The sequence below is a fragment of the Mus caroli genome, chromosome 5 (assembly GCF_900094665.2).
Source record: "Mus caroli chromosome 5, CAROLI_EIJ_v1.1, whole genome shotgun sequence".
NCBI classification, from domain to species: Eukaryota; Metazoa; Chordata; class Mammalia; order Rodentia; family Muridae; genus Mus; species Mus caroli.
In genome coordinates this window covers 100,010,813-100,037,670 of record NC_034574.1, presented here as the reverse complement: position 1 = coordinate 100,037,670, position 26,858 = coordinate 100,010,813, and the positions used below count along the sequence as shown (strand labels likewise).

Below are 26,858 nucleotides of genomic sequence, written 5' to 3'. Positions count from 1 at the left end.
AGACTCCTTATGTATTTCTGTTTTCCATTATGCTCATAATTCAAGCATATGAAATGGAAATAAACTAGGTTGTGATTTTCAGAGCTGTTGTATTCAGGTCACCCTCTCCATCCTATTTACATGCAACCCAGTACAGTAATTCCAGCCAGGTTGCTGTGAAGAGAACGTCTTCTTTTTCTGCATCCATACACACAGGAAAGATATTGGGAAGGATTGAGCAAAGAGCTGTGTGTCCTCTGTCTTCTAGATTGTGGTGCAGGCTTCATCCCCTGGGGATAGCAGTGGCTGGCCAGATGGCTACGAAGACTTGGAGTCGGGTGATAATGGATTTCCTGGAGACACTGATGAAGGAGAAACTGTCCCCCTGAGCCGTGCTGGAGTGGTAGTGGTATGTGTTAGTCTCCCTTAGATGGTTCTGTGGATACATTGTTGCTCAAGCTGGTGTGGTGGTGGTGGTGGTGGTGGTGGTGGTCCTACATGTTGGTCGTCCTTAGATGGTTCTGTGGATACATTGTTGCTCAAGCTGGGCTGGTGGTAGGTATTGGTCTCCCTTAGACCACTCTGTGGATAACATTGTTGTCCATTTGGTTTGTTTCACTGGGAAGTATCAAAACCTAAAATTGCAGTGCCTGGCGTAGTGGTACATGCCTTTAATTCCAGCACTTGGGAGGCAGAGGCAGGCGAATTTCTGAGTTCGAGGCCAGCCTGGTCTACAGAGTGAGTTCCAGGACAGCCAGGGCTATACAGAGAAACCCTGTCTCAAAAAACAACAACAACCAAAACAAAACAAAAACAAAAAAACAACAAAACAAAACAAAACCCTAAAATTGCATGTTAAAGGCTCTTCATGTGACTGATGTGTCCTTATCTGTTGGCGGTTTTCCAGTTTAACTGCAGCTTGCGGCAGCTGAGGAGTCCCAGTGGCTTCCAGGACCAGCTTGATGGAAATGCTACCTTCAACATGGAGCTGTATAACACAGACCTCTTTCTGGTGCCATCCCCAGGGGTCTTCTCTGTGGCAGAGAATGAGCATGTTTACGTTGAGGTGAGGTTGGTGTGTTATCCTCGGGTGTCCGGCCCACTACCCTACGCAGCAGTGCCCTGTGCAGCAGTGCCCTATGCAGGTCATGTGACATTAGCATGAGCACCTGGCACAGGTCTCACCTTGTTTACTTTGACATCTAAGTAACAGTTTGGCTCAGAAAAGGCTTCCAGGTCATCTTCTAACTAAAAAAGATTTTATGAATTATGCTAAATGGATGGTTTTTAGTAAATGTCAAAAAGAAAACAATGAGCCAAGTGTAAACTGTATCAGTAAAGAGCAGTGCTTGTTCTGACATCAACACTTTGGGGATAGTTGCTTAGCCATACCCAGGGACTCTTCTAAAACACCTCACATATTATCTTGGACTTCCAAGTTAAAAGGTGTGCTCTCCTGAAAATCACTTCTGCCAAGTCATTTTCTTAATAGACGCATGAATTTGTCAAAATCATTTTCCACATGGAATGGTGGTCTTCGTGCATAGCTTAAACCTAGAATGCCTATGAAAATAATAGACAGTGGTGATAATAATGAAATAACAACAGCTAACATGTATTACCATTTTACCATGCAGTGGATCTGTCATGACTATAATCATAATGAACTGACTTGCTAGAGGGATTCTGTAAAAATGGATTAAGATCCAACTTTTGGATGAGAAAATCAGACACAAGGCTGTCCAACATGACACCTGTGCCTGGTATATTACTTCTTTCTGGAGTCCTTTCTCTAGAGTCTGTGCTGTTGACAGCCAGGTGCTGCTGTTTTCATTGCCACACCCTCTCAAATTGCCACTTGAAAGAGAATAAAACATAACTTCATGTCTAAGTTCACAGACTCCATTCTGGAGAAGACAGACCTATGTTTCAGGTTGTTTGTTGCCCGTGTGCCCTGAGCATCATCTGTAGGGTGACAAAACTGGTCTGCTGGTCTCACTGTAAGGCACCATGACTGCTTTGCACCTCACAGGGGGAGAGTGAGAAGGGGTAGAAATGGCAGACTCCCAGAGGTGAAAATCACCACAGAGCACCTATGTCTGTTTTGCAAAGACAGTGCGCCATGTGCATTGGCACTGGGTTGGAGTGGAGCCAGGCAGCCCTCCCTGTTTTCTTCAGTCGTATCAGTCAGTCCCTCTGCATTCAGCTCCCTGTTGTTAGCACCCTGGAGGAAGCCATGTTTTGTGTGTGCTATTCCTAAGTCTGCATCTCTCCTGATCCAAGTTTCCTATTTTCTTTGCCTTTTCCATATTCACAGTCCACAAGGGTCTTAGTCAGCAGCCCCCACTGATGCCACAGGCTTGAGAGGACACTGCTTAGCTGCACTTTGCTGTTTTTTAAACAAATGCCTAGATCTGCTCTTTGGTGGCTTTATGATTTATGCTAGCCAGTGGCTAATCTGCCTGTGTGCCCCACCCTGAATATTTTCATTTCTTTTTTCACCCCTGGAATGCTGGCTTACTCCATGAAGCCAGTAGATTCCCTCTCCTTCTCCCTTCCATTTTTTTTTTGTTCTTGATTTCTTTTTTACATTATTTCATATCGCACATGTTTTTGTAGTTAAATTTTATTTTAAAAGTAGACCAATTTTTTTTAACTACTATCTTAAATATCAAGTATGTTAAGAAAGATCTGGGGCTGGGTGAGTTGTTATAAACTATTTTAAACTTGATTGAAACTACCAAAAATAAGAAAAAGAATCTGTGAATGTTTTGTTAAATAGGATACCAGTTGACCATGCCTTGTCTTTCTTTCCTAGTTTGGACTCTGCTGCTGATAGGAAAATTTTTTACTTAAGTAAAATAAAACTTCATAAATGTTGGCTTAACCTGAAGAGCCATTTCTTGGTTTATTCTCCAGCTGCTCTCTGTAGCTTTTCCTGGAACCTTCGGTTCCCTCTGCATCACAGTTCCTTCCATTAATCCATGATCTTCTCCCCTTTGCCCCTATTCTCGGGTCACTCCTGGGTGATGGCCGGTGATATGATGACAGCTTTCTTTTCAGTTCATTTGACTTAGTGATGAGCATCTAGAGCCGCAGTCATGGGAGTTCCTACTGCTGAACCTGAGCTGTTTGCATGCACCTTGACTTCAGTGTTTCTTACACCAACTGCATCTTTTACACTCATTATGGCCATCATCCTCTAGGAGAGAGCACGGCATCTCTGGTATGCACAGGAGCAGCAGAGCATGTGACTTCCTTGGTCTGGTCCCATTCTAAAGCCAACACTTTTCCTACTGTTCACTTCAAGTCCACTCTACAACAAGACTTGCTAATATTTTTCTCCTCAAAAGCACCCATAAGGAAATCTAGACAGCGGTTCTTAACCTTCCTTATCTGCGGCCCTTTACTACAAGTGCCTCATGTTGTGGTTACCCCAACCATAAAATTATCTTATTGCTATTTCACAACTTAATTATGCCACTGTTATGAATCATAATGCAAATGTCTGATATGCAGGATATCTGATATGTAACCCCTATAAAAGGGTCATTCAACCTCCCAAAGGGTCTGCAACCCCCGGGTTAAGAATCACCGATCAAGACAGACATTCTGTATTGCATGCCTTTGAAAATAAGACAAGAATCAACATATTTGTGCACTGTAAGCTTAGTTTATGGTAAATGGCACTTTTTATTTGCAGCGTGTATATAATTTACCACCTTAACAGGATAGAACATCTTGTTCAGCAGAAATAACTCAAGGATAGTGAAAGTGATTATTTACAGAGGGTCGAACAAGATGGCAACATTGTAATTACCTCCACCTTCTGCTCATGCTCATGCGAAAACCCCATAGTTACCAATGTAGGATCTTTTGTGAGGGCTATGAATTAAAAGTTCCTGCAATGTCAGGAGATTCTCCTGCGCAGACTCCAAATGCTAAGTTTATTATCTCTCTATCTTTTAAAGCATTTGGGGGCTCTTGGTGGATGGGCAAGGACTAACTTTATTTCTAAAGTGTCTAAGTTTATTGTTTATGTTTAGATTAGTCTAGGAAAGAGGCATTGGAGTTGGAAGAGTAGCCCACACAGCAAGTCGTGCCACCAAACAGTGGAGCCAGGTTTGTTCCAGGGTTTTTTAGCAGAGTTCAGGATAGCTAAGGTTTGAATTGTTGCTTACATTTGGCTAAGCGCTACTGCTTGTTTCTGAACAAAGGAACCTTAGTGCGATCTGGACACGATGCACAGAAGTGATTTGTTAAAAGGAAGAATAAATGACTTGGAAATGTGTCTAGGTTAGTTTTCCATGAAGCAACCTCCCCTCCCAGCCACCTCCTCCGCAAGGCTGGGTTGGTCCTATGAACAGCTGGGACACTTTGCCAGGTTGGTGATGGCCACTAAATCACACTGTCCCTGATATAAGAAACCAGAGGCCTGCTTACTGACCAAGCAGGATACATCTGTGGCTTTCTGCTCTTCTAAGTTCACTCTGCTTTCTTGCACAGTCATCCTAGGTCACGTGGATTCTCCTCTGTCCTGAACTATTTGGCAGCATTTAAAAATTGAGTCTTGGTAACAATCAACTATCGTGATATTAGGGGCTTTATCTGTGTGTTGCTTATTTTGAAAAATCCACTTAGGCACAAGGTTTGCTTTTATTTTCTTTTATCTCTGAGGACTTGTGGGAGCTCAGAGAAACTCTCCCATCTTGCAACTTGTAAGGTAGCATTTGAATGAAGCAATCTGCTGTCATTATGTCAAGTTTAAATGGACGGTACCTTTCATCAATCGGTGTATGTTACTGTTGGAGTTAGGAAGTTCTAGATGTTATTAAATAGAACGATGTCTCATCCAAAGAACTGTGGCAGGATATTGTCTGGGTGACTAATGTAAAATAAGAAGCCAGCCCGTTTCTGACCTGACCTTTATGCTCCTCTGCAGGTGTCTGTCACTAAGGCTGACCAAGATCTGGGATTTGCCATCCAAACCTGCTTTATCTCGCCATACTCAAACCCAGACAGAATGTCTGATTACACCATCATCGAGAACATCTGTCCGAAGGATGACTCTGTGAAGTTCTACAGCTCCAAGAGAGTGCACTTCCCCATCCCACACGCTGAAGTGGACAAGAAGCGGTTCAGCTTTGTGTTCAAGTCCGTGTTCAACATCTCCCTGCTCTTCCTGCACTGCGAGCTGACGCTGTGCTCCAGGAAGAAGGGCTCCCAGAAGCTGCCGAAGGTGCGTGGGCTCTCATCTGTCCGGACTGTGATTCGGGCATGTCTGGGTAAAGAGGTTGAGGTTTTAGTTCTGAGGTTCTGAAGACTTCCGGTTGAAGCACCAGTGTGAGCAGGGAGCCGTGTGCTTTAGTTAGGGTTTTGGAGAACAAATTCTGAAAGTTTGTCTTTCCATGTGTGCTGAGTTGTGCCTTATGAGTGATCAATCAGGACTGTTTTCCACCAAGGGAGAGGCCTGGATCTGGCTCTGTTGGTCAGATAAGCACGCTGTGCCAGAAGGACAGCCAACCGAAAGGACAAGACCAGTGTGAGGATTAATTTTTCCAGGTCCCATGGAGACCGGGATTGCAGTTGTTTTTGTGACCTTCTCTGTGTGAGTGATGGGGTTGCTCCTCTCAGGAGGACGTGTAGGGGAAATTAGTAAATATTTTACTTTTTCTTATCAGTTCATCTTGTTTGCCTCCTGCCATTGCCCATATTAAAAGGCTATGTTCTGTTGCCATAACAGAAATCAGACCCCTTTGACCTCGCTGGAGCCACCGCAGGGGTTCTGTCAGGCCTGCCTGTGTGGGACAGGTTTCTCCTGCTGTCACTTCATTTCTGTGGCCTGAGATAATTACATATAATTTCCTCCAGTGTGTTTATTCAGTAGCTGTTATACACAGTCTAAGCTGGAGTCTTCTTCTCTTCTCATCGTGGGTCCGCTGATGTCTGGGAAGCACAGGATCAAGCTGTAGCATTTATATGTATGGCATCCTCACATCCAGGGACCGGAAGAAAAAGCAGGAGTGAACATCACTACTGCTAAAGAGATTTCTATTGACCTGAATTCCTTGAATCGTTTCCCTGAGCAGTTACTGATCTGAGTGCTCTACAAATAAACGCACACCAAGTCACCCGTCACCAGGAAACGTTTGCAAAGGCCCAGGCTCTGTTTGTTTCTTCTGGAGCCACTGCCATCTTAGGCCTCATCTAGAAATTAAAGTTACAACGCCCCCCCCCCCCGGGTAGAAGAGCAAAGGAGACAGGAGATACATGTAGTAGGCAGGTAGCGAGAGAACCATTAATGCTTCCTTCTGCTTAAAGGCAGAATTTCCCCATCTCTAGTAACTCCCAAGTACTTCTGTGACAATAGAAAAGGCCCAAGAACCTTCTAGGAAAAGGTGTCGATGATCTCCGAATCTAGCTGCTCTTTGCTGTGAATTATGTGTCTGGCCCAGGATCGGACTCCGAGTTAGCATTATATGTTCCTATTTAACTAGAGGGCTATCCAGACAGCAAGAGGAAAATGTAGTCGTGAAATGAACTGCATATCTTTTCAACAACGTGCCTTGACACAGAAAATACAGACATAGTTTTCCTCTACAAGAAAACTCTTTTCAGGGAGTTTCCTCCCTCTGTTCGTTTTGGGGTAATGATAGGGGTGGAATGTCTTCTTGTGTGTGGCCCAGAGGTGATGCCTCCTGTCTAGATTTCTGATTAGTTTCAGGACTTAAAATATCTAGAAGCTGCTGGTCTCAGCTTACACACCTAGGCGTCACTCCCTCCCTAGGACCTAAGTTAAGCACAGTCAACCCCAGGCTAAGCCATGGATATGGTGAACTGATAAAATATTCACTGAGCATGTGTGAGGGACTGGACTAAATCTCTAGCACCAAGAGAAAAAAATAAGCCAAATCAAAATAACAAAAAGGGAAAGAAATGCTGTGGGAAGCCTAATGTTGTAGAGTGAAAAAAAAAGAAAAAATCCAACAACCATGACAGTGTGTGTGGTTATATTAGAAATATAAATCCTATCATTGTATAACACTTTAAGTGCAGTTCCCACAGCTACAGACCATGGGTGTTATCACAAACCACTTATACAAAGCCATTATGGTACAGAGCCAAAAAACCACTCCTGCAGTTCTCCAATTGACAGACTAATTCAGAAACATCTATCTCTTTTGTGGCCAAGGGGCAAGGAAGATGTTTGTAAGCTGTCCATTGGTAGTTGCATCTTCCAGTGTAGCTGAAAATACACTGGGTCTGTCGTGATTGCTCCCTGGTTATTTAGGGTTCTTTGAAAAAGCACACCCATGGCCTGTTTTTCCCATGGTTCATAGCCGTAAGCCGTCTAATAAGGGGCCAGAGGACAATCGTGTGCAGGCCTGGGGAGGGTACTTCTTTCTGAGCCATGACTGCCTTGCTCTGCCTCTCCACAGTGTGTGTCTCCTGACGATGCCTGCACCTCTCTAGATGCCACCATGATCTGGACCATGATGCAGAATAAGAAGACATTCACCAAGCCCCTGGCCGTGGTCCTCCAAGTAGATTATAAAGGTAAGCATGACAGCCTATGGCCTGTCTTGTAAAGATTCCCCAGAACATACATGGTGAGGAAGATGAATAACTCCTGCAAGCTTCCTCTGACCTTCACTAGCATGGTGTGACACTTGCATGGTATGACACATATACACTTTCCCAAGTTGTCCTCTGACATACATCCATACGTGTTCTGTGGTGCACACACACATACATACACACAATTTATAGTGAACAAATAAATGTTAAAAAAAAAAAAGCTAAGTTTAACGCCAGTTGGTAGCTTTAGAAAATAATTCTTTGCCCCAAGAGATTTTCCTTAGGTGATTCTGTTCCTGTGGCTACTTTGTTATTTATTTATTTATGGATTGTTTATTCTTTAGAGAATAGCTCAAGGGACTAGAGAAACAGCTTAGTGGAGGAGTCTAGGTAGCATGCAGAAGATTCTAATGGCCACTAAAGTATCAGGTCAAGGTAAAGGTTGGCTCTGCCCTGTTACTCTCTGATACACTCAGATGTGCTTCTGTGAGTCCATGGCGTGCTGGGGCCTGCACACTATTCACAGTCCAGCTTTCCACATTCATGATTCTACTGGCTCCAAGCTGCCATACCGCTTCATCAAAACCATAGATACCCTTGAGAGGGGCTGTGACCTGTGAGCATTGTCATTTAGGGATACTGGCAGAAAGAAAGTTGACATTTATAAATGACTTTTCAGAACCTTGTACAAGAGCAAATGCTGGTCCTCCTTACAGCCCCAGTTTCCGTCCCTTCATGTATAAGAACACCCACCACGCTGTGCCTAATAGAAGAGGAGGGACCTGTCCTGAAATGTGTGGTGTGAGCACCCTAAGGACAGGTGGAGGCAGACCTCTAGCAGGGAACCCTGAGGACTGCAGGGAAGATACCACAGCACCAGGGGCAGGAGTAAGCTACAATGTATCAGGCAGCTGTCAACAGCTTTGGGGTGGGACCAAATGAAACAGGGAAGATCTGAGTAGTTTCAATCTTTCCTGTCTGGAAGCAGCCTGTCACTCTCCAGAGGCCTTGCTGTCTAAAGGGTGTCAAGCTGAGAAAAGGCTGGCAGGGTGAGAGGGGATGTCAGGCCTCCAGGGTAAGGTATTTCAGGATTAGAATCACAGACCATGTCGCTCCATCCTGAAGGGCAGAGAGTTGCCGAGCAAGAGCCAGTGAGCAGCTCGGTCCTAGCTGCTAGGCATTAGAAGGGAGCCATGCTGACTGGTACTGACACCAGATCTGGGGTTTAGGGCACCCCTAGGATGGCACTTTAGGGCTGGGGTTTGGCAGGATTAAGCAGTGGGTGGTTCTGGAGCAGGCATGAGCTACCAGAAAAGAGGCAAGTGGGTGCTGCCAGTTTCTCAAATGCGATTCGGCCTTTGTCAAAAGAGCTGTGCCATTCCGTGTGCACATTCCTACAGAAAGGCAGGGAGCATGGGGTAGGACTGGCTCACAGCCCTGAAGTTGAGGACTCTCCTCTTGCTCCCTCCATACCCAACTGGCTGTGACAAAACCTCACAAACCCTCTTTTTCATGTTCTTATCTGGAAAGGGAGCATTAGAACAGGGGACGTGGAGGTCAGCTGACCTGTAAGGAGGAGCCGATTTCCAGTTCATTTCCGCCATCCTAAACGCAGAACGTTCATCTCAGATGCTTACGGCTTTTGTCCTGAGAGTGGTTTATTTTACTTTATTGTTTGGTTTCTGAAAGGTCGGGTGGTCTCTCTTTAACTGGGCTGCCCAGATACTGCTGCCATTTTGTTGCGTGTAGGGGAAAGGAATGTGAATAAATTAACTGTGTTGCAAAGAACTCATAGTTGGTCAACAGCTAGCTGTGTTTTGTGCTATAAAAGCCATTAACAGCAGCAGCCACATGTTCCCTGTCCTTGTCCCTGTCCCTGTCCCTTACCTATTTTGAGAGCACTCATTCAGATGGTAATTGAACACAGCAACTGGCTGTGCCCTGTGCCAGACAGTACTTAGGCCTTAATATTACAACACTATAACTTCCAGCAATTCTTTCATTCTTTTTTTTGTTAAACTCTGGTGGTATTTTTCTAAGTAATTTCTCTTGTAAATTAGGTAATTACTTTTATTCAAACTCAGAGTCATTATACTGAACACTTAGTATTTTCTTTACATAAAACTCTAAGAGGAAAGTTTTTTTTTTTAACCAAATATCAAAGCAATTTAATGAGACTCACTAATTGAGGTGAGATTTTAGTTGGAGAAGCAAGTGGGTGAACCATTTATTGCTCAGGTTTGTGAAACAAATTGAGAAGTTGAACTTGAGCTTCCCAAGGGGCTATGTGCAAATCCGTCTTCCTTGGCAGGAACAGGTAGGTTTTTCTGCTGATTCTCATCTTTATGATGACCCCTCACCCTGTGTGATTAGTTTCTTTGGCTCTGAAATCATTTCTGTTCCATGTAGAGCACTGAAACCTGTTTCTCTCAGCCACTCAGGGCATTGGAATAACACTGGGAAAAGGCAGGAGATCACTGGCCCAATAGTCATGGCTTATTTAAAATAAGAACAGCTAATGTTCTTTCTGAGAGTGGGAGATCAGGGATGACCTGTGGGGTAAGGTTCCCCAGCTGCCTTACTGACCTGATGCTATTCCTATTGCTGTCCTTGCCACAGAGCCCACTATCCCTGCCCGTTTGCTCCATCTTTCTTTACTGCAGTTGCATTTTTATGGACCATAGATACAGGCAACGTGTCAACCACCGCTGCCAAGAACGGGGACGTCCGTCTTTCAGGCAGCGTTTCTTCCTCAATGGGCAGGGCAAGTGGCCATCAAAGCTACATGAATAATCATAGGTTTTTAATAGAACCTTCCTGAAGGTATCACCTTTGGTCTTTAAGTCCTTTGGAATCAGTGTTGGCTGATTGTCTTGCTACTTAAACCTTCAGCAATAGGTGAAGATGCTTAGACTATTAATGGTGGTGAGGGTCCCACATCGAATTTGTTTTGTGCTAAATGCATAGGGTGTTACAGAATTTAATTCCTGCAGTAGCTCTGTAGAGAGCCTCTCTATCAAACTTGGACACACACCTACATATAGCAGACCAGGATTCAAACCCATTCTTTTGATCTTACATCTTTTGCAAACCTTCACATGTAATCTAATTCCTATTTTTAATAAAACAAACATACATCTGCTGGTACTATGGGGAGTCACCTCCTCACCTCCACCCCTTCCCCCTCCACTCCCCCATCCCCTCCTACCTCCACCCCTCCTCCTCCCCAACTCCACCCTCTCCCCCTCCTTCCCCTGCCCCTCACTCTCCCCACCTCTCCNCCCCTCCTCCTCCCCAACTCCACCCTCTCCCCCTCCTTCCCCTGCCCCTCACTCTCCCCACCTCTCCAACTCTACCCTCCCTACCTACACCCCCTCCCCTTCTCACCTCCACCCTCTCCTCCTCCCTCCCCCCCTTTACTCCTCTCCCTCCCCACCTCTACACCCCCCCCTTCCCCCCTCCCCCACCCCCTCCCCCCTTCTTCCCCTCCCCATCCCATTGTTATCAATGCAGCGCCCGAGTATTCTAATGAATAGCAGCTAAATGGTAGATGAAAAAAATTAGGGGTTGAAAACCCACATGATAGGGTTAAAATGCTAGAGTGTGTTTAAAAGTGCAAACCCAGACACTCTGTGACTTTATAACTTAAACACACACAAAAGCAGAAGATACAAATAGCTGATGCGTATTATGGTTTCTGGCAAAACAATTAAAATAGCTGAGCTGCTGCCGGTTTGCCATCACTGCTGGGACACGAAAGCATGTTGGCAGGCTTCCCAATTTGCCACGATTTATACCCAGTTTTTAATTCTTAGCAACTTAAACTTTTGAAATGTTGGATCTTCTCCACATTGGAAAATAAAAGCACCTGCATATTATGGGCTGTCAGTAAATGCGGACTTCCTGCTTTGCTTTCTGCCAAGCCAGGGCTCTTTCAGGGGAGGGGAGGGTTTCGGAAAGCAGAGGTCTGTGAGTTGGAAATTGATCTAAAAGAGGCGTGACTTTATGGAACACTTTTGGATTTTTCCAGAACCAAAAATACTCAAAAAAAAAAAAAAAAGTTTGTCCTCAGGTTAAGGGCAAGATGAGGAGAGGAACAGGGAAGGGGCGCTCAGGAGCTGGCAGAGCAGGAACTCATCCATCTCTCGTCATGGAGGGAGCAGGGTAGAGAACTCAGCTTATTCCAGCCTCTTCACGTTTTGAAAACTGCTCTTTGGAAGATTTTAAATGTATACAAAAATGGAATGCCCCGCCCCCTCCCCAGGAACACACCACTTCCAGCTTTAGCAACTACTCATGGTGAATCTTGTTTGACAACTTCCCATGGCCCATTTCATCTGTCAGTCATCCAAGAGATTCCTCTGAAACTTAAGAAACATCAAAAGATCTTGAGAAGAAGGCTGGGTATGGTAGCATACATCTCTAATCTCAGCACCTGGGAGGCAGAAGCAGACAGATTTCTGTGAGTTCAAGGCCAGCCAGGGCTACATAGGAAGGCCTTGTTTCAGAAGAGGAAATAAGATGTTGAGGAGAACTCCAGTGCTTTGATCACTTAGGAACTCGGCTCTGCAAGCCGTGTAAATGTTATGCTGCAGAGACAGAATCTGGTAATAGAACATGAAATGATGCTTTGGGTTGTTTATTATAAAAACATGTTTATTGGGTTCCTACTAAGCCTGTAAGGTCTTTCTAGCACAATGTTTCTCACTCTGAATAGCATCCGCCCCAGGCTGGATAACTCTGGTTCAGGTGCACGGTAGAATATTTAGCATCATCCTTCATTTCTACCCAGTAGATGCCCGTGCCCACCCCCAACCAGGTTGTGACAACCCAGTAGGATTCTAGAAGTCTCCAAGTTTCAAAAGAGCCTCCCAATCCCCCATCTCCACTCCCCACCCCTCACCCCTACTCCCATTGTCAAGTGGCAGAGTGCAGATAAGGTGACAGACCACTGCCCAGGGACTCCATAGATACTGAAAAGTGCCCAGAGGAAGGGTCAGAATCAGGGAGGTAAGGTTGGTAAAAATACTTTTGAACAACCGCACAAAGCCTCCTCCTCCCTGGCTTGCCTCTGCCAGATGCCAGCAGATGTGTGTGTGTGTGTGTGCCAGTTTGATGCTTTGTTTCTTTGTGGGCATTTTAGGGCCTCCAGTGTTTAGAAGAACTGAATTAAAACAGGAGGCCAAAAGCTGTGTCAGTTACTCAAGCATAACCCACCCCAGGCTCGCGCATTCACGAAAGCCCTGCCCAACAGCCCGAGGGGGGAAGTTTTGGTTCTAGAGGTAAACCAAAAGTTGTTCAGAGTATATGAAAAGATTTGCTCCAGAATGTTGATTATAGTGTATTCTTTCTGCAAAGAAATCTACTGTTAAAATTCTCTTTACAGCAATATCTAGGATTCCTTTCTAACGGTCTTTTCCCCTAAGCCCAAAGTCAATATTGTTACGGCCGACACTATTTTAGTTATACTCGGGTTATGGAGAACAAGAACTGTTAGAGGATAAACCCTGGAGCCTCTGCCCTGCTGTGTAGGCTTGTCTCTGCACAGAGAGTCAAGAAGGGACTTGACTCAAGGAAATGAGGCAGGGGTGTTTCTGTTTAGCTCTCTGGGAGAGCCAGCCCCCTGTTTGGGGCAAAGGGAGAGTATTAGATCACAACCTAAGTCCATTAAGAACTTTTAAACAATACCATCCATCAGGAAGGCCTTGTCATAAAACCTAAATGCTTACATGTGAGGTCTCCCCCGGGGAGAATCATTCTTTTCAAACCACTTGGGGATTCTGAGTGAGAAAGTTTAACCGCAGGCGGAAGACTCCATGGAGCTCTTCCCAGAAGTGAGTGTGCACACACTTCTTGCGTGATGCACACTGCTGAGACCTTCAAATGCCTTTGCGCTTACTTCAGTGAATCAAACGGCTGATTCCTGAAAGTGGGTGGGTTTTTGTGGTTAGATGCTTCCACTTCATGGAGTTCTTACGGTGGAGGTAAAAGGAGCAGGATTTTTGTCTACTTTATCGTACTGCACAAATCTATAAATGTTAGAGTGAGTGTTGTTTGTGCTGCCACGAAGCTGATACCCAGGCAAATGCTCTACCAAGTGTGCTACACCCCCAGCCAGAAAGTGCATCACTCTAAAAAAATGTATTTTATTATTTTATATGTGGGGGGTGTCTTGCCTTCATGTGTATTTGTGTGCCACTCACCTGTCTGATGGGCTCAGAGGCCAGAAGAGAGCATCTGACCCCCTGAAATTAAAGTTACCAATAATTGTAAGCCACTATGTGGGTGCTGGGTATCACACCCAGGTCCTCTAGAACAGCCAGTGCTCTTAAACACTGAGTCATCTCTCCAGCCCCACCTAAATGCATTTTATAGTTGGTACAACGAGTGCAAGTTCTGTATACTGAATTGTATCATTTTTTCCCCTAAGGCAGTGTTCTAGTTTCATGTCTTGTGCAGTGATAAAATATCCAAACAACAACAACAAAAAAAGCCACATAGAAGAGGGGAGTAGTTTATTTAGTTTGTGGTTCTAGCTTACAGTCTATTCCTTGGAAGAAATCAAAGCAGGAACTTCAAGAATCTAGTCTCACCATACCAGGGGCCAAGAGTAGCAAGAAACCTCGGCACACACACTTGCTTAGACTCAGCTCTGTCTCTCTTGTGCACATTTAAGACCCTTGTCTAGGAATAACACCTCCCTCCCACACTGGACTGAGTCTTCCCACATCAATTAATTTAAGATAGTACCCCCCTCCACATGCTTCCACACCACCATGGGGACAACCCCTGAGTACAACTCTCCTCCCAGGTATTTCTGCGTTGTGTCACATGAGCAATCAAACACCACAGAGTCTCACTGTGCAGCTCAAACTGATCCAAAGCCACCGTGTATCCAACCTGTCCCTTAACGAACACCTTCCAGGGATTGGGGTTATTGGATGATACACTATGCCTGGCCCTCTGAATTGATTTTTTTTTAAAGCGCCTTAATTTTCTTGGTAACTGTATTGAAATGTAACACAAACATTTCCTCATCAGGGGGCCACCATGATGAACTGGACTTGGTCCAACTGAGCTTGTTAGCCCCGAGAACAAGCAACCATCTCCTTTCCTGCTGTCAACCTTATTATTTGTTTTTAATTTAATAAGGCCAGCTTGCATAATTTTGGTCTAAACTCCACAAATTCTTTTCTTGTCGGTGTTGTTTTGCTATGAATTAAAAGTGTGTCTTTATTGAATGAAGGAGCTGAAATTGAGAGACACTGAGCACAGACCATGTTTAAACTCTGAAGAGAAAGGTGGAGCCTGAACCAGAGGTTCTTCACCCTTTTTCTAGGAAAGGCAGAGAGATAATACATTTGGTTTGGGACATATCCAGCCCCTGCCTCAAGTGCTCAGATCATAGGGCACTGTGCTTATGGAACAAACTTGAATTTCATGTAATTTTCACCTCATGCAATATTCTTCTTTTGCTTTCTTTAAATAAATCATTTCAAATTGCAATTTCCCATCCCAGGCCACAGTGTCAGCACCCTGGTTTAAGCCCATCTCACTGTGGAGAGCAACAAGCCCTGTGCACAGCAGTTACTAAGGCAGGACTTCCCCAGCTGAGGGCAAGGACGAGCACTCCTCTGTAGCCTGGAGGCAAGAGTCAGAAATTGTGGCTCAGCCCTTGGCCCTGATGCTTCCCAGCTGTGATCTCGGGCAGGTCACAGGATATCAGAGTCTCAGACCACACTCGTTTGTAAAGTAGTAATTGCAAATTCTTTCTCTGCCTGCCTCAACAGGGTTTAGCATCATATAAAACCTCTCGGATCTGTGGCACTCTACTACTTCGAAGCTACAGAATTAATTATTGAGGCACCTAAACTTTTTGTCATCTTATTTCTTGTTTCCACCATTTTCCAAAAGGGTGTCAGCATTTTAAGCACCTGTCACCAGGCACCTCTAGAAGTCCAAGTCCCCGCTTCTCCTCAAGGCAGGACAAAAAGAAATGCTGGGAACCTCCACACTGCCCGGCACTCTAGCGTGTTAGGATACAGCCCATGTAACAGGAAAGGGGGATGAGCAATGTGAAGAGACCAGGGCCAGCACAGCAGGAATTAGTTTATAAGGTGTAATTGAATGAGCCTGTGCAAACCTTAAAGAAGGAGGAGCCACCAGCGTCAGGACCTGGGAAAGGGGAGAAGATACTATGTTTCATTGGAAGCAGACCGCACTTGTTTTTCTATGTATACAAAGGGGAGTCCCTGGGGGCTCTCAGGAGTTCACTTTGAGGGGACCCAGTAGGAGAAAACATTTGGGATATGGTGAGAAGAGAATGAATCTGGTAACACCAATAGCGAAGCCAAACCTAACCCTGCGGTTAAGGAGAGAAGTTACAACAGCGGTAGATTGTGGTGGTGGTGGTTTTTCCGAGACAGGGTCTCACTATGTGGTTTTGGCTGTCCTGAAACCGTGGTCTCTATGTAGACCAGGCTTAGCCTCGAATACACCTGCCTCTACCTCCTGAGTGTTAGGATTAAAGACACCTGCCGCTATGCCCAGCTGAAAGCTGTCGATTATTAAAAGAATGTTTAAAAGAGGGAACAGTGTTGTGACTGTATTGGAGATGCACGGTTTTTTGTCGGTATTGAACCCTTGTATAGGTAACCGTAGAGATGAATACATGCACGCAGTCAGACTCAGCCCTTAGTTTCGGGTGCCTTTGGCTTTCCTTCTCTGTAATCTCTCATTAGCAAACTACAGTGCCTAACTTTTCTGAGATGGACTTTTGATATGTAAAGAGGGATACTGGCAGCAGTTTCACAGAGTGTTTACTAAGATGGGGCTGGAGAGATGGCGCAGCAGTTAAGAGAGCTGGGTGCTCTTCTAGAGAACCAGAGGTTAGCGCCCAACACCCAAGTCAGGTGGCCCACAACTTAGAATTCTAGCTCCAGGGAATCCAATACTAGCCTCCAGTAGCACCCCCACAGGATTACACACACACACACACACACACACACACACACACAAACAAATAGAAAAACGTCTGGTCTGCTGAGCCTGATGATCCCTTACGTCAGTGGAATGCATTGTGACTTATGCTTTTGTTTCAGAAAATGTTCCAAACACGAAGGAGTCCAGTCCGGTTCCTCCTCCTCCACGTAAGTCTTTATGCAACTATTTCCAGGCAAAGCCTCTGGCCTTTTCTAAGAATGTGCTGGTTAGGGCAGAAGCCGTGCCAAGCTGAGCTGATAAGGAATACTGGGCCGTCCTGCCCACTTCCTCTTCCTTTCCTCTCATGCTTTCCTTTTCCCTTCCCCTGTCCTTCCTTTGCCCCCCTCCCTCCCTATTCCCGAGGTCTCAACCTTTGCTGCATGAAAACCTTAATTTGCTGACCCACTGACACATGTAGCCAGAGTGGGAAGGCTACAGCCTCACTTTACCAAGTTAATTATTTCTGGGGTTTTTTCCTGTCATCCAGTCTGGAGTGTTTGCTTCAAATTCTGCCTGTGGTGGTTACCTGCTCAGAGGAACTCAGCACCACACATCCAAGACTATTTTTAGGCCAAAGGATGGAGAGAGCTAGGGAGAGTAAGAGCATACAAGTGTTCAGCACCATTGGTACAGGGTGATGAGTTGGGAGTCATGTAGGTGGTTATCATTTTGTATATTATTGAAGTGAGTTTCCATGGTTATCACTGGCACAGAAGCAGGACTCCACCTTGGCTTCTTGCCATCCACCCAGAGTTCTAGATGATATGTCCCTGTGAGGAGAAGTCTGTATTGTTTTCTTCCTGGAGACTCCCAGGACTGGTTCCCATTGCTGACCACAAGACATACATAGTATTCTTTTCTTTAACTATCTTTCTTTTTCTTTTCTTTTTTTTTTTTTTTAATTTTTACTTTTTGGTTTGTTGTTGTTTTTTTTTTTTTTTTTTCCGAGACAGGGTTTCTCTGTGTGGCCCTGGCTATTCTGGAACTCACTTTGTAGACCAGGCTGGCCTCGAACTCAGAGATTCACCCATCTCTGTCTCAAGAGTGCTTTATACAAATCATTCTTTAGAGTACTTTTATAGAAAGCCCTTTTTATGTTTTAATGGCTTGTTTCCAGGAGATTATGGAATAATGGAGAACCGCAAACTCAGTAACAGACCCAGTGAGCTTATCTTCATAAGTGACATCTCTGTCATTGGAATTTCAGGATGTTTTTACTAAAAGACTTAGGAGCACGCTATCTTTGCATTTGTAGGCATAACCCTAACCCTGATGGTCCAGCGCCTCTTTGTATCTGTCCCATGGACTAGATTAAGCTTCATGGCCTGAAGGGTTGGCCTGTCATTGTAACTTCCGCCAGGCTCTTCCTGGTTTCTCGTTCTGTGTTCCTTCCCAGGACTGCCTCTCCATCATACTGACTCATCTTGTGTCACCTCCTGCCTGTGGTGGGTGGAGCCAACCTCCTTATTCCAGAATGTAAATGAACACACCAGCAGGCATGCAGCTGGAAGAGCCTGGGTCCTTTGAAACTCCTTCCATAGGGCAATACTGAACAAAAGCCTTCAAATGGCTTTGGGTACTGAGGGGTCACCTTTGCCTATGACTGAATCTTTTGTGTTGGTGTGAGTTCAAAAGCGCAGAGGTTTCATTTGTAGAACGTTCAGTTAGGGTTGCTTCTGAATGGAGTAAAAGAAGAAATTGTGACATGGAGAAAACTTGTACCTTCAATTTAAAAAAATTACACACACACATCTGTGTGTATATAAAGACAGACTTTTATCTTACCAAACACTTCTTTACAAACTAGTCCTAACTCAAAGATACTTAGTCTTGAATGAAAGGAAATATCCAATTTCTGAGAGCTGAAGTCAATTTCAAACATAAAAAAAAACAACTTTGCCAAGTAGAGGAACAATTAGTTCTTTTACAGGTTTTCCTGACTGTAAAACTGACGTGGCACCCACTGAAAAGTAATTTTCTTCACGGAAAGAACAGAGTTGGAAAGGCGTCAAAGAGCAGGTTGTTTAGAGCGAGGCTGCTCATGAGGATTAAGGCTGGGGCTTACTGTGAACTCCGTGGTGTGTTCTAATGCACAAGAATAATTCATTCTGTTCTGTTCTCTTTCCCTCTCATCTTTCCGACTCTGTAAGTGTTCTCAAAAACACTTCAGAGTCCGCTAAGGCTATGGTGAGCCTCATTGCTTGGAACCACCCAAGGAAGAAGCAACAAGGCTGATTTTGGTAGTGGGAAGTTTACTTTTTTTAAAAAGATGGGGTCTCACTGTGTAGCTTCGGTTGGCCTGGAACTCACTGTATAGACCAGGCTGGTCTTGAACTCATCTTGATCTGCCTGCCTCTGTATCCTGAGTGCTGGGGCTAAGGCTGTGCACTCCTGGTTCTTTACTGTCTAAAGTATTTTAACTTGTGACTTTTCAAGTTATCACAACATTTATAAATCTTATTTTTTAAAGTGACATTTTGGGGGTCTGGAGAGATGGCTCAGTGATTAAGAGCACTTACTGCTCTTGCAAAGGACCCAAGTTGGGTCCCTAGCACCCTTATGGTGGCCCATACCCATGCAGAACCCCAGTTCTAAGATAGGAGATTCAAGGGGCACACCCCTGGTCCACTTAAGTGTATGCAGGCAAAAGAGTCATACAAACAAAGTAAATTAAATAAGCTGGAAATTTTTTATTTAGAAAAATCACTTTGCTCAGAATAAATTGCAAACAGAATATATAAAAGCCCAATCAATCCATCTTTTCCTTTGTCAGCATATTTGCAAGTAACAAAATATAGAGTTTACTGTGATTATAATCCCTGATCTTACTGTGACTGTGCTTAGGAAGTGAGAATGAAGCTGAAATGTGAGACAGACAGCTTGACATCATGTATGTATCTCTTCCCCTCTTCTAGAGATTTTCCACGGCCTGGACACGCTCACCGTGATGGGCATTGCGTTTGCAGCATTTGTGATCGGAGCACTCCTGACGGGGGCCTTGTGGTACATCTACTCCCACACAGGTTAGTGACTACTCACTGGAAACTAGGGTGCATCTGGGCCACGCAGGGCACCCGCCACACAATAGACACCAGAGTTTTTGTTGGACAGGTGATATATTAAGCAAAAGGAAGAGAACATCCATTTTCACTATTCTTATATTTATGCATTTTGAGTTTTAGGTCACATAAAAAATGTAACTTGGTCTAAGTGATGCCTAGAAAAAAAATGTTTACCCTGCTTTTGTTAGCTGCAGTTACAGTGCTGGTGATGTCAGCTTCTAATACAGTTCTAATCTTGTCATAGAACCTAAAGGAGTCTGGGTAGCATGACAAACTGGAACTAGAAACCTTCGCTCCAAAATGACAGGCTGTGGAATAAGCTGCTGTGATGAGGGAGACCAGTTGCTCATGACCACAGCTGCCAGGGCATTGGAGTCAGGGACTCCAAACCACAACCTCCTGGCCTTTAACTCATGACATCACTCATAAACAAGATTCTCCTATTTTACAAAGTTTAAATTTCAAAATATATTTTTATGACTAAAAAAATATAAAAAGTGAAACAAAAAAAAGTTAAAGGTGTCCTCTCCCATCTCACCTTCCCGCTTTGATGTTCTTTTGGTGAATACAGAGTTGCCCCAATAATCCTGTCTTCGACTCCCGAAGCCTTAAGATTACAGTTAGCCATCAGCCTTCCCTGGACTTTACATAAGTTCTGGGAAATTCTATACCCCAGCCATTATGCTTGGGCAGCAGGCGCTCATTCCCAGCTCCCATGTTTTCTGCTGGTTGCTAGACAGAGCCTCAAACTCTTGAGAAAAGTATGACACCAACGTGTTTGCTAGCTAAAGGTTCTGACTCTCTTTTCACTTCAAATGCTACACCTTGTAACAAAGTATTTTAGATCGGGCCACAAACAGCAGCAGACCTACACCAGGCCTAGGAAGTCATCTACCTTGTGAAAGCCAACGTAGTGGCAAAAGCTTAAGAGAGTTTAATAATAATGGAGCTCTAAGTCCTCAAGAGTCGGTTCCTAACCAGCAACTCCAGGGAAATGTGTTTCATGTCAGAGAAAACGAAGGCCTAAGTGGGGTGGTGGTTCTGAGCGTCATATAAATGCCTGTGAGTCATTTGAAGAAGTTTTCCCCATGCAAAAGTTCAGAAAAGAACCCGAAGGGTCAGCTTTTAGCAGAGTAGAATTTTGGAGTAAATACTTTTATCACAGCAATACTGACATGTTTAGATCTCAAACTAATAGTTCTTTGCAACTTTTTCCAGCCTCCTGCATGGAGGAGGTTCTAGGGCACTTGGCAGCCTACATTGTCTACTGGGAATAAACTTGAAAGTACTCCAGGAAGACTGTAGCCCTGAGGATTTTATGTGGGGCTGGTCACTCACAGATGTTTTCCATGTGTGTACTCAGTCACTGGCTGGCTTGGGTCTTAGAACCGATCCTGAAACCCACATGGTCCGTCTTGGGCTAGGAAGCCAGGCCAGGCATAATACAGGGTTACCAAATGATACTCACTGTGGAAGCAGGCCCCACTGAGATCCCTCTGGCAACCCCAGATTTGTCCAAAGCCAAGCATCAAGTTGATAGAGGACAAAGCCTGAGTGTTGTGCCCTGCTCCTCACTGAAGTCGGAGGTGGTTGTACCTCACCCTCTGTCATCCAAACAAAAGCCCCAGAGGGAAGCTGAAAGTACCGTTAATACAAAAATAAAGTTTGCACACAACTTAGAGACAAACAAAAGGCCCTTCCAGCACACAGTTTGTATTTGTGCTGACTCAGAAACCAAAAGACCTATGGATGCTGTCGTTTGGCTTAAGCTCTTGTCGTTGCTCATGATTCTGCTCCAAAGTGGCTTTTCAGTCAAAGTTGTGGTCCCCAGCTAATCTTAGGCACAGCTCAAAATTAATCTTAGTACCAAATAAACACAAAGAGGGCTCAGTCCAGAGCCCAGTTAGTCTCTGACGTGGATCAACCAGCAGCAAGTTTAGATGAACAGGGATGGTCAGAATGCTGTGGCCAGCAAGCAGAGCCGGACATCCAAACACCGACTCAGTCCTTTAATTTCCACAATAAGCTAACTGTGGAACTCAGACCTTATATGGTATATTTGGGGGTTCAGGGTGCTCTGCCTCTGTGTCCAGAACAACCCCTCATTTGGATGACTCCCTCTGCTCACGTTCTCCAGCCTTTCCAAGGCACACCCCAAGTCACAGATTTGAATCTTGACACTTATGTTCCTGGAATAACTTTTAGTCTAAAAAGATAGGGTTCCTACTCTGTCTTATTGCAACACCAGGTACAATGAGATAACTGCCTTTGGGCTCTATTAATTCTGTTTGGAGAACCCTATTTTAAAACCCTGTCTCACTGTGAACAGAGGAGAGATGGTTGGGGGTAGGTGTGGTTCTGGTCCAAGGTTTCTGTGACACAGGTCCCAGAGTCGTAGGTGTGTTGACATCTGTTGTTTTCTGGAGCAAAGCTGCGACCCTCATGCTGTGAGGGTCTTCCCGATGCTACAGCTCCTCATGCTGTGGTGACCCCAAGCCTTAAAATTATTTTTGTTGCTACTTCATAACTGAAATTTTACTACTGTTACGAATCATAGTATAAATATCTGATATGCAGGCTATCTGGCCTGCAACCCTGGGACAGGGTCATTCGATCCACAGGTTGAGAACCGCTACTGCTCTGGTAGAACCACACTAAAGTCTTGGTTGGATACACATTCACACACACACACACACACACACACACACACACACACGCCGATCACAATTTAGCCATTCGGTGTGATAGCTCTATTACCTCTCCCCCATGCGTTTAGGTTTTTCCAAAGATAAGCAGCATTTCTCTGTATCCCATCTCCCACTAGCTTAGTTTTCTAGGCATTTATCATCAGTTTGTCTACTGACTGCCAGCTGTTATGACCTCCTGACACACACACACACACACACACCCCAATGCCATCCATTTTCTTCCACAAGAGTACTTCACAGAACCCGGGTTCGATTCCCAGCTTCGATGCCCAGCAGCTACTCACACGCATAGGCTCACTCTCCTCCTCCACTCTTAAAAATAAAACAGGTTTTAAGCCAGCTGGACCTGTCCAACTTGTCCCACTGCAAACTGTCTCTTTTGCCTCCAGTGTGGAGTTTTCCAGCGCTTTTCTTTGGGTCAGGGATGCCTTAGGCCATGCATCCCACGCCTTCCTTCTTCTTGGTTTAAAGGGGACATGGGAGATACGTGTTCCCTTTATACCATGAGTCTGAAATATCCCCATGTTATAAAAACACTTGCTTGACAAACATGCTATCCTCTGTTAGATTATAAATGATCCCTTGGAATTTTGAAAGTGCCCCTCGTGTTTTTCTCTAGCTCAAAGATTGCTGCTGAGGGTTTGAGACTGCTTAGATTTATCTTTCTAATTCTCTCCACTTGTGACCTGACTTTCCTTTCTGGAATCATCTTTATAATAATAACATCCCTTGATTTAGGGGTGTTTTCATATTTTTGTGCTGGGAATTAATTGGGCTTTCAGCCTAAAAAAACCATCCATCGTTCTTTCCGTCCCTCTTTCTTAATTGGTGTGTGTGTGTGTGTGTGTGTATGTGTGTGTGTGTGTGTGTGTGTGTGTGTGTGTGTGTAGGGTGATATAGAGTATCTCAGCACAACCTATGTTGGCTTTGAACTCACTATGTGGTCCAAACTGGCCTCAAACTTGTGGTCCTCCTGTCTTAGACTCCTAAGTGCTAAGGTGACAGGCATGTGTCAGTCAGTTTTTCTTTTCTCTGTCCTTTCTCACCCCTGTTTCCTGTATTCTCTCACTATATGAATTATTTGAAAGATGAACCTAACCAGCCCTCTGCTTCATCTCTTTCAGTTACCTAGAATCCTGCCGTGATTTTTTTTTAATTCTAAGAACTATAATTTTCCTTTCCTTTGTTTGTTTGTTTTTTAAAGTTCTCTTCTCCCCCTGTGCCTGGGTTATCTATCTGAAAATAATACAGGAGTAGTTACGAATATGGAGGCTGTAGTCATGCAAAATTCCATAGGGTGTGTTGAGAGGGCTGTTTTATGGATGAGCTCCAGGGTCACCCCTGCATCTTTCCTCTGAGCTCATAGGATTTTTCCTGAAACAGACCTTCCTGTTTCCTACCTGCACAGTATAGGTCTTGCCTTAAAAAAAAAAAAAAAAAAAATTAATAAAAAGTGCTGACATAGCAACATGAGAAAAGAAATATTCAAACTTCCAGGGCAGGGCACAGTACTGACACTTTTCCTAAGTGTGGATAATCAAACACGTGTCATGTTCCAGAGGGAACAAACATGTGGGCTGTCACGAGAGGACCGAGGCCACTCTGCTTCAGTAGGTGTGAGGCTGAGCCCGTCATCAGCTGAGCCCAAGTGTGTCATACCTCCTCAGCAGCACCTTGAACTCAGCTGTGGTGTCTTGGACTGGGTGTTTCCAGTACCCTCAAGGTCTGGAAAGGATGCATGACCTCTTCTTCCTGGATAATGACAGGCAGGTTCCAGTCTTGCAAGGGACAGAGGAAACTCAGGGGAGCCATATTGCTTCTAGTGCAGCAGTGGGATCTACTCCACTAGAGTATGAAGACCCTAGGCACCTCCTCTTCCTTCGTTGTCTGGTGTCTCAGTCGCCTACGCTTTTGAGCCCTCTATGACAGGCTTATACCTTTATACTTTATATATTGAGGCAGAGTCTCTCCCTTGCACGCAGAGCTCACAGATTCATCTAGTCCAGATAGCCAGCCTGCAGCCTGCTCCAGGATTCGTTACAAACAGGTTCCCTGACGGATTCTCTTGCGCTGAACCAAAGTCAGTAAGAGTAATAGGGTAATAGGTTAGTATGACTCGTCCACCTCAGGGCATGCCCCACTATTTTGAGTATGGGCTCTCTCTCTCTCTCTGTCTGCCTGTCTCTGTCTGTCTGTCTCTGTGTGTGTATGTGTGTCTGTCTCGCTCTGTGTGTCTCTGTCTCTCTCTCTCCAGGGTTTTACATTAGCAAGACAAGAGCTTCCAAGACTCTGAAAGTTATGAGAGCTTTTTCTAATGGGTATTAAAATATGCTGACACAGCAAAGAGACACTTCCCAGGAAGCAAATCTTCAGACTTCCTGGGCAGGACACACTGCTGACATTTTTCCTGAGCTTTGACTCATCAAGCATTGTCCTGTTCTAGAAGAGATAAACATGAGCATGCTGCCCCGGAGGAGCAGGGCCATCCTGCCTCATCCACTAGACACAGAGCTCACAAGGCCAGCAGAGCCCAAAGGGATGAGAGGAACCTCCCTTTAGACCAGTGTGCCCTTGATTTAAAAGGGGAGAGGTTGTTCTTTTAGTGAGGCTCAGAGATAAGGGATTTAACTCAGAGTGTTTACCTAGCCAAGTTCAAGGCCTCTAGCTCTGGATAAACAAACAAACAAATAAGCAAGCTTATGTATGGCCACCATAGCCTTCTAATGGGCTACAGGAGGATTCAACTGAGAACGGATTAACATGTGAGTGGTAAAGTGTTGTGTGTGTGTGTGTGTGTGTGTGTCTGTGTGTACATCAGAATAGTTAAGGGCTGGAAATATATGGGAATATAAACTCAGGTAGGGCCTATCATATCCAAGGCGCTGGGTTCAAACACAGAAGAGACAGGGGAGATAAACAGAGGGGGAGGGGAAAGGAAGAAAAAAGATTAGATTATTTTCTAGAAATGATCTCCCATTTATGAGACAGTGAATTTTTGGCAGAGTGTTACTTCTCCCCCGTGGTTACATACACATTTGAAGGGGGCAGTGCTGAGGAAGATCCAAAATCCTGCAGGGGAGAAGACACTCTGACTTGCCTGCTCCTTGGGAATACTGATGCCTTCCTTTCTCCCCCTCCAATCCCAGAAGAAAAAATAATTAGAGCAAGCCAAATGCATGCAATGGCCCCAGGTGCTCTGAGGTGGATGCAGAAGCCTACAGAGCTGTGTCAGGGAAAGCTGAAACCTGACCCGGGCAGGAGCCGGGGCTGCCTTTTGCAGAACTGCGTTTGGCAGAGATCTTTGAGGGGGCCCCAGGAAGGCAGTGGAAGTATAGGCCTCTGGTTCCTGAGCTGGTTCAGAGGTCAGAGCCTGTGCTAGCTGATGCAGTGTTGTGTTTTAATGAAGCAGAAGGGAGGGTTGCTTATCTCTGGCTGATAGATGTGTATTTCAGCATGACAGGAAAGAGAGGGCCTAACTCATAAACAGACCTGTCCTGCTGGGGGCTTCCCACGTCGGTGGTGGTGGGGACAGCTAAGGGGGTATTGGGGCAGCAGCTCCCACCACTCTCCTCTACCTAGAGTCTTTTTTTTTTAAGGCCAGTTTCACGGAAGAGACTAGCTAACCATAGGGCCTCTCACACAGTTAAATGCAAACCATGTGTGACCCGAGCTTTCCTCCCTCTCCAGAGCATTGCACACTTGGCACAAAGAGCGGGTGGAGCTGTAATGCAGCAGGGTGTGTAATGACAAGTGGGGCATTTAATGTGTCAGGACATGCTCACACTGAACTCAACAGAGAGCCTCAAATGCAAAGAGGTACTTCTCGGGCAACCAGTGCAGGTCCCATGTGTTTGAGCTCCTTGCCCCAAAGGGTTTTCCCTTGGCAGTGACCCCAGCCCCCTCTCCTCTCAGCCCCCTCCCCCTCAGCCCCCTTCCTAGTCGTACTTCTCTGGTGGGTTTCATGCTGGGCATACAAAGCTGTTGTGCTGTGGCCAGGGCAAGCTCTCAAAGTCACTAGCCGGGTCGGTGTTTAACAAGGCATTCAAGCAAAAGGGACTGTGATATGTGGCTTATGCCCAGCCTGTGCAAAATCCTAGATCTCATCCCTAGCACAAAAAGAGATAGGCCAATAAAACAATTATAGACATACTTAGAACATTGTTATGTTGATTTGTGGTTAACTTTACAACTCGGTCTTGAACTTGGTCATGAACTTGTGAGATGGTTCTGCAGTTTCACGGTGTCAGAAGATTCACCCCTAGCTAGCAGATACTGGTGATGCTTTGAGAGTTGTAGGTTCTAGAATCCAGAGAAATTGTCACGAGCCACCAGAGATCCTAGCCACAACTGGCCATACAGAAAACACTCTTATTGGCTTATAAAAACAATAACAAACCAAAAAAAAAAAAAAAAAAAAACCAAACAAACCAAAAAAAAACCTTAAAGCAAAAGGACCTCCAGTCAGCCTGGGCTGCTCCAGCTGCTCCTGCCTCTAATTGAGAAAAGCATCAGGTAACATGTTAAAGAAAAGGGTGTCCGTGTGGGGGAC

General features: G+C 44.9%; 1 protein-coding gene across 1 annotated transcript in view; it reads left to right on the top strand.

Moving 5' to 3' along the window:
- Positions 1 to 26,858, top strand: part of Tgfbr3 (transforming growth factor beta receptor 3) — a 180,037-nt gene that overhangs the window by 149,719 nt on the left and 3,460 nt on the right. Inside the window, exons 11-16 of the mRNA XM_021163025.2 lie at positions 248 to 388; positions 887 to 1,045; positions 4,922 to 5,218; positions 7,419 to 7,536; positions 16,659 to 16,706; positions 19,455 to 19,562. Coding sequence (XP_021018684.1) covers positions 248 to 388; positions 887 to 1,045; positions 4,922 to 5,218; positions 7,419 to 7,536; positions 16,659 to 16,706; positions 19,455 to 19,562 — 871 coding nt within the window. The remainder of the gene's footprint in view (positions 1 to 247; positions 389 to 886; positions 1,046 to 4,921; positions 5,219 to 7,418; positions 7,537 to 16,658; positions 16,707 to 19,454; positions 19,563 to 26,858) is intronic.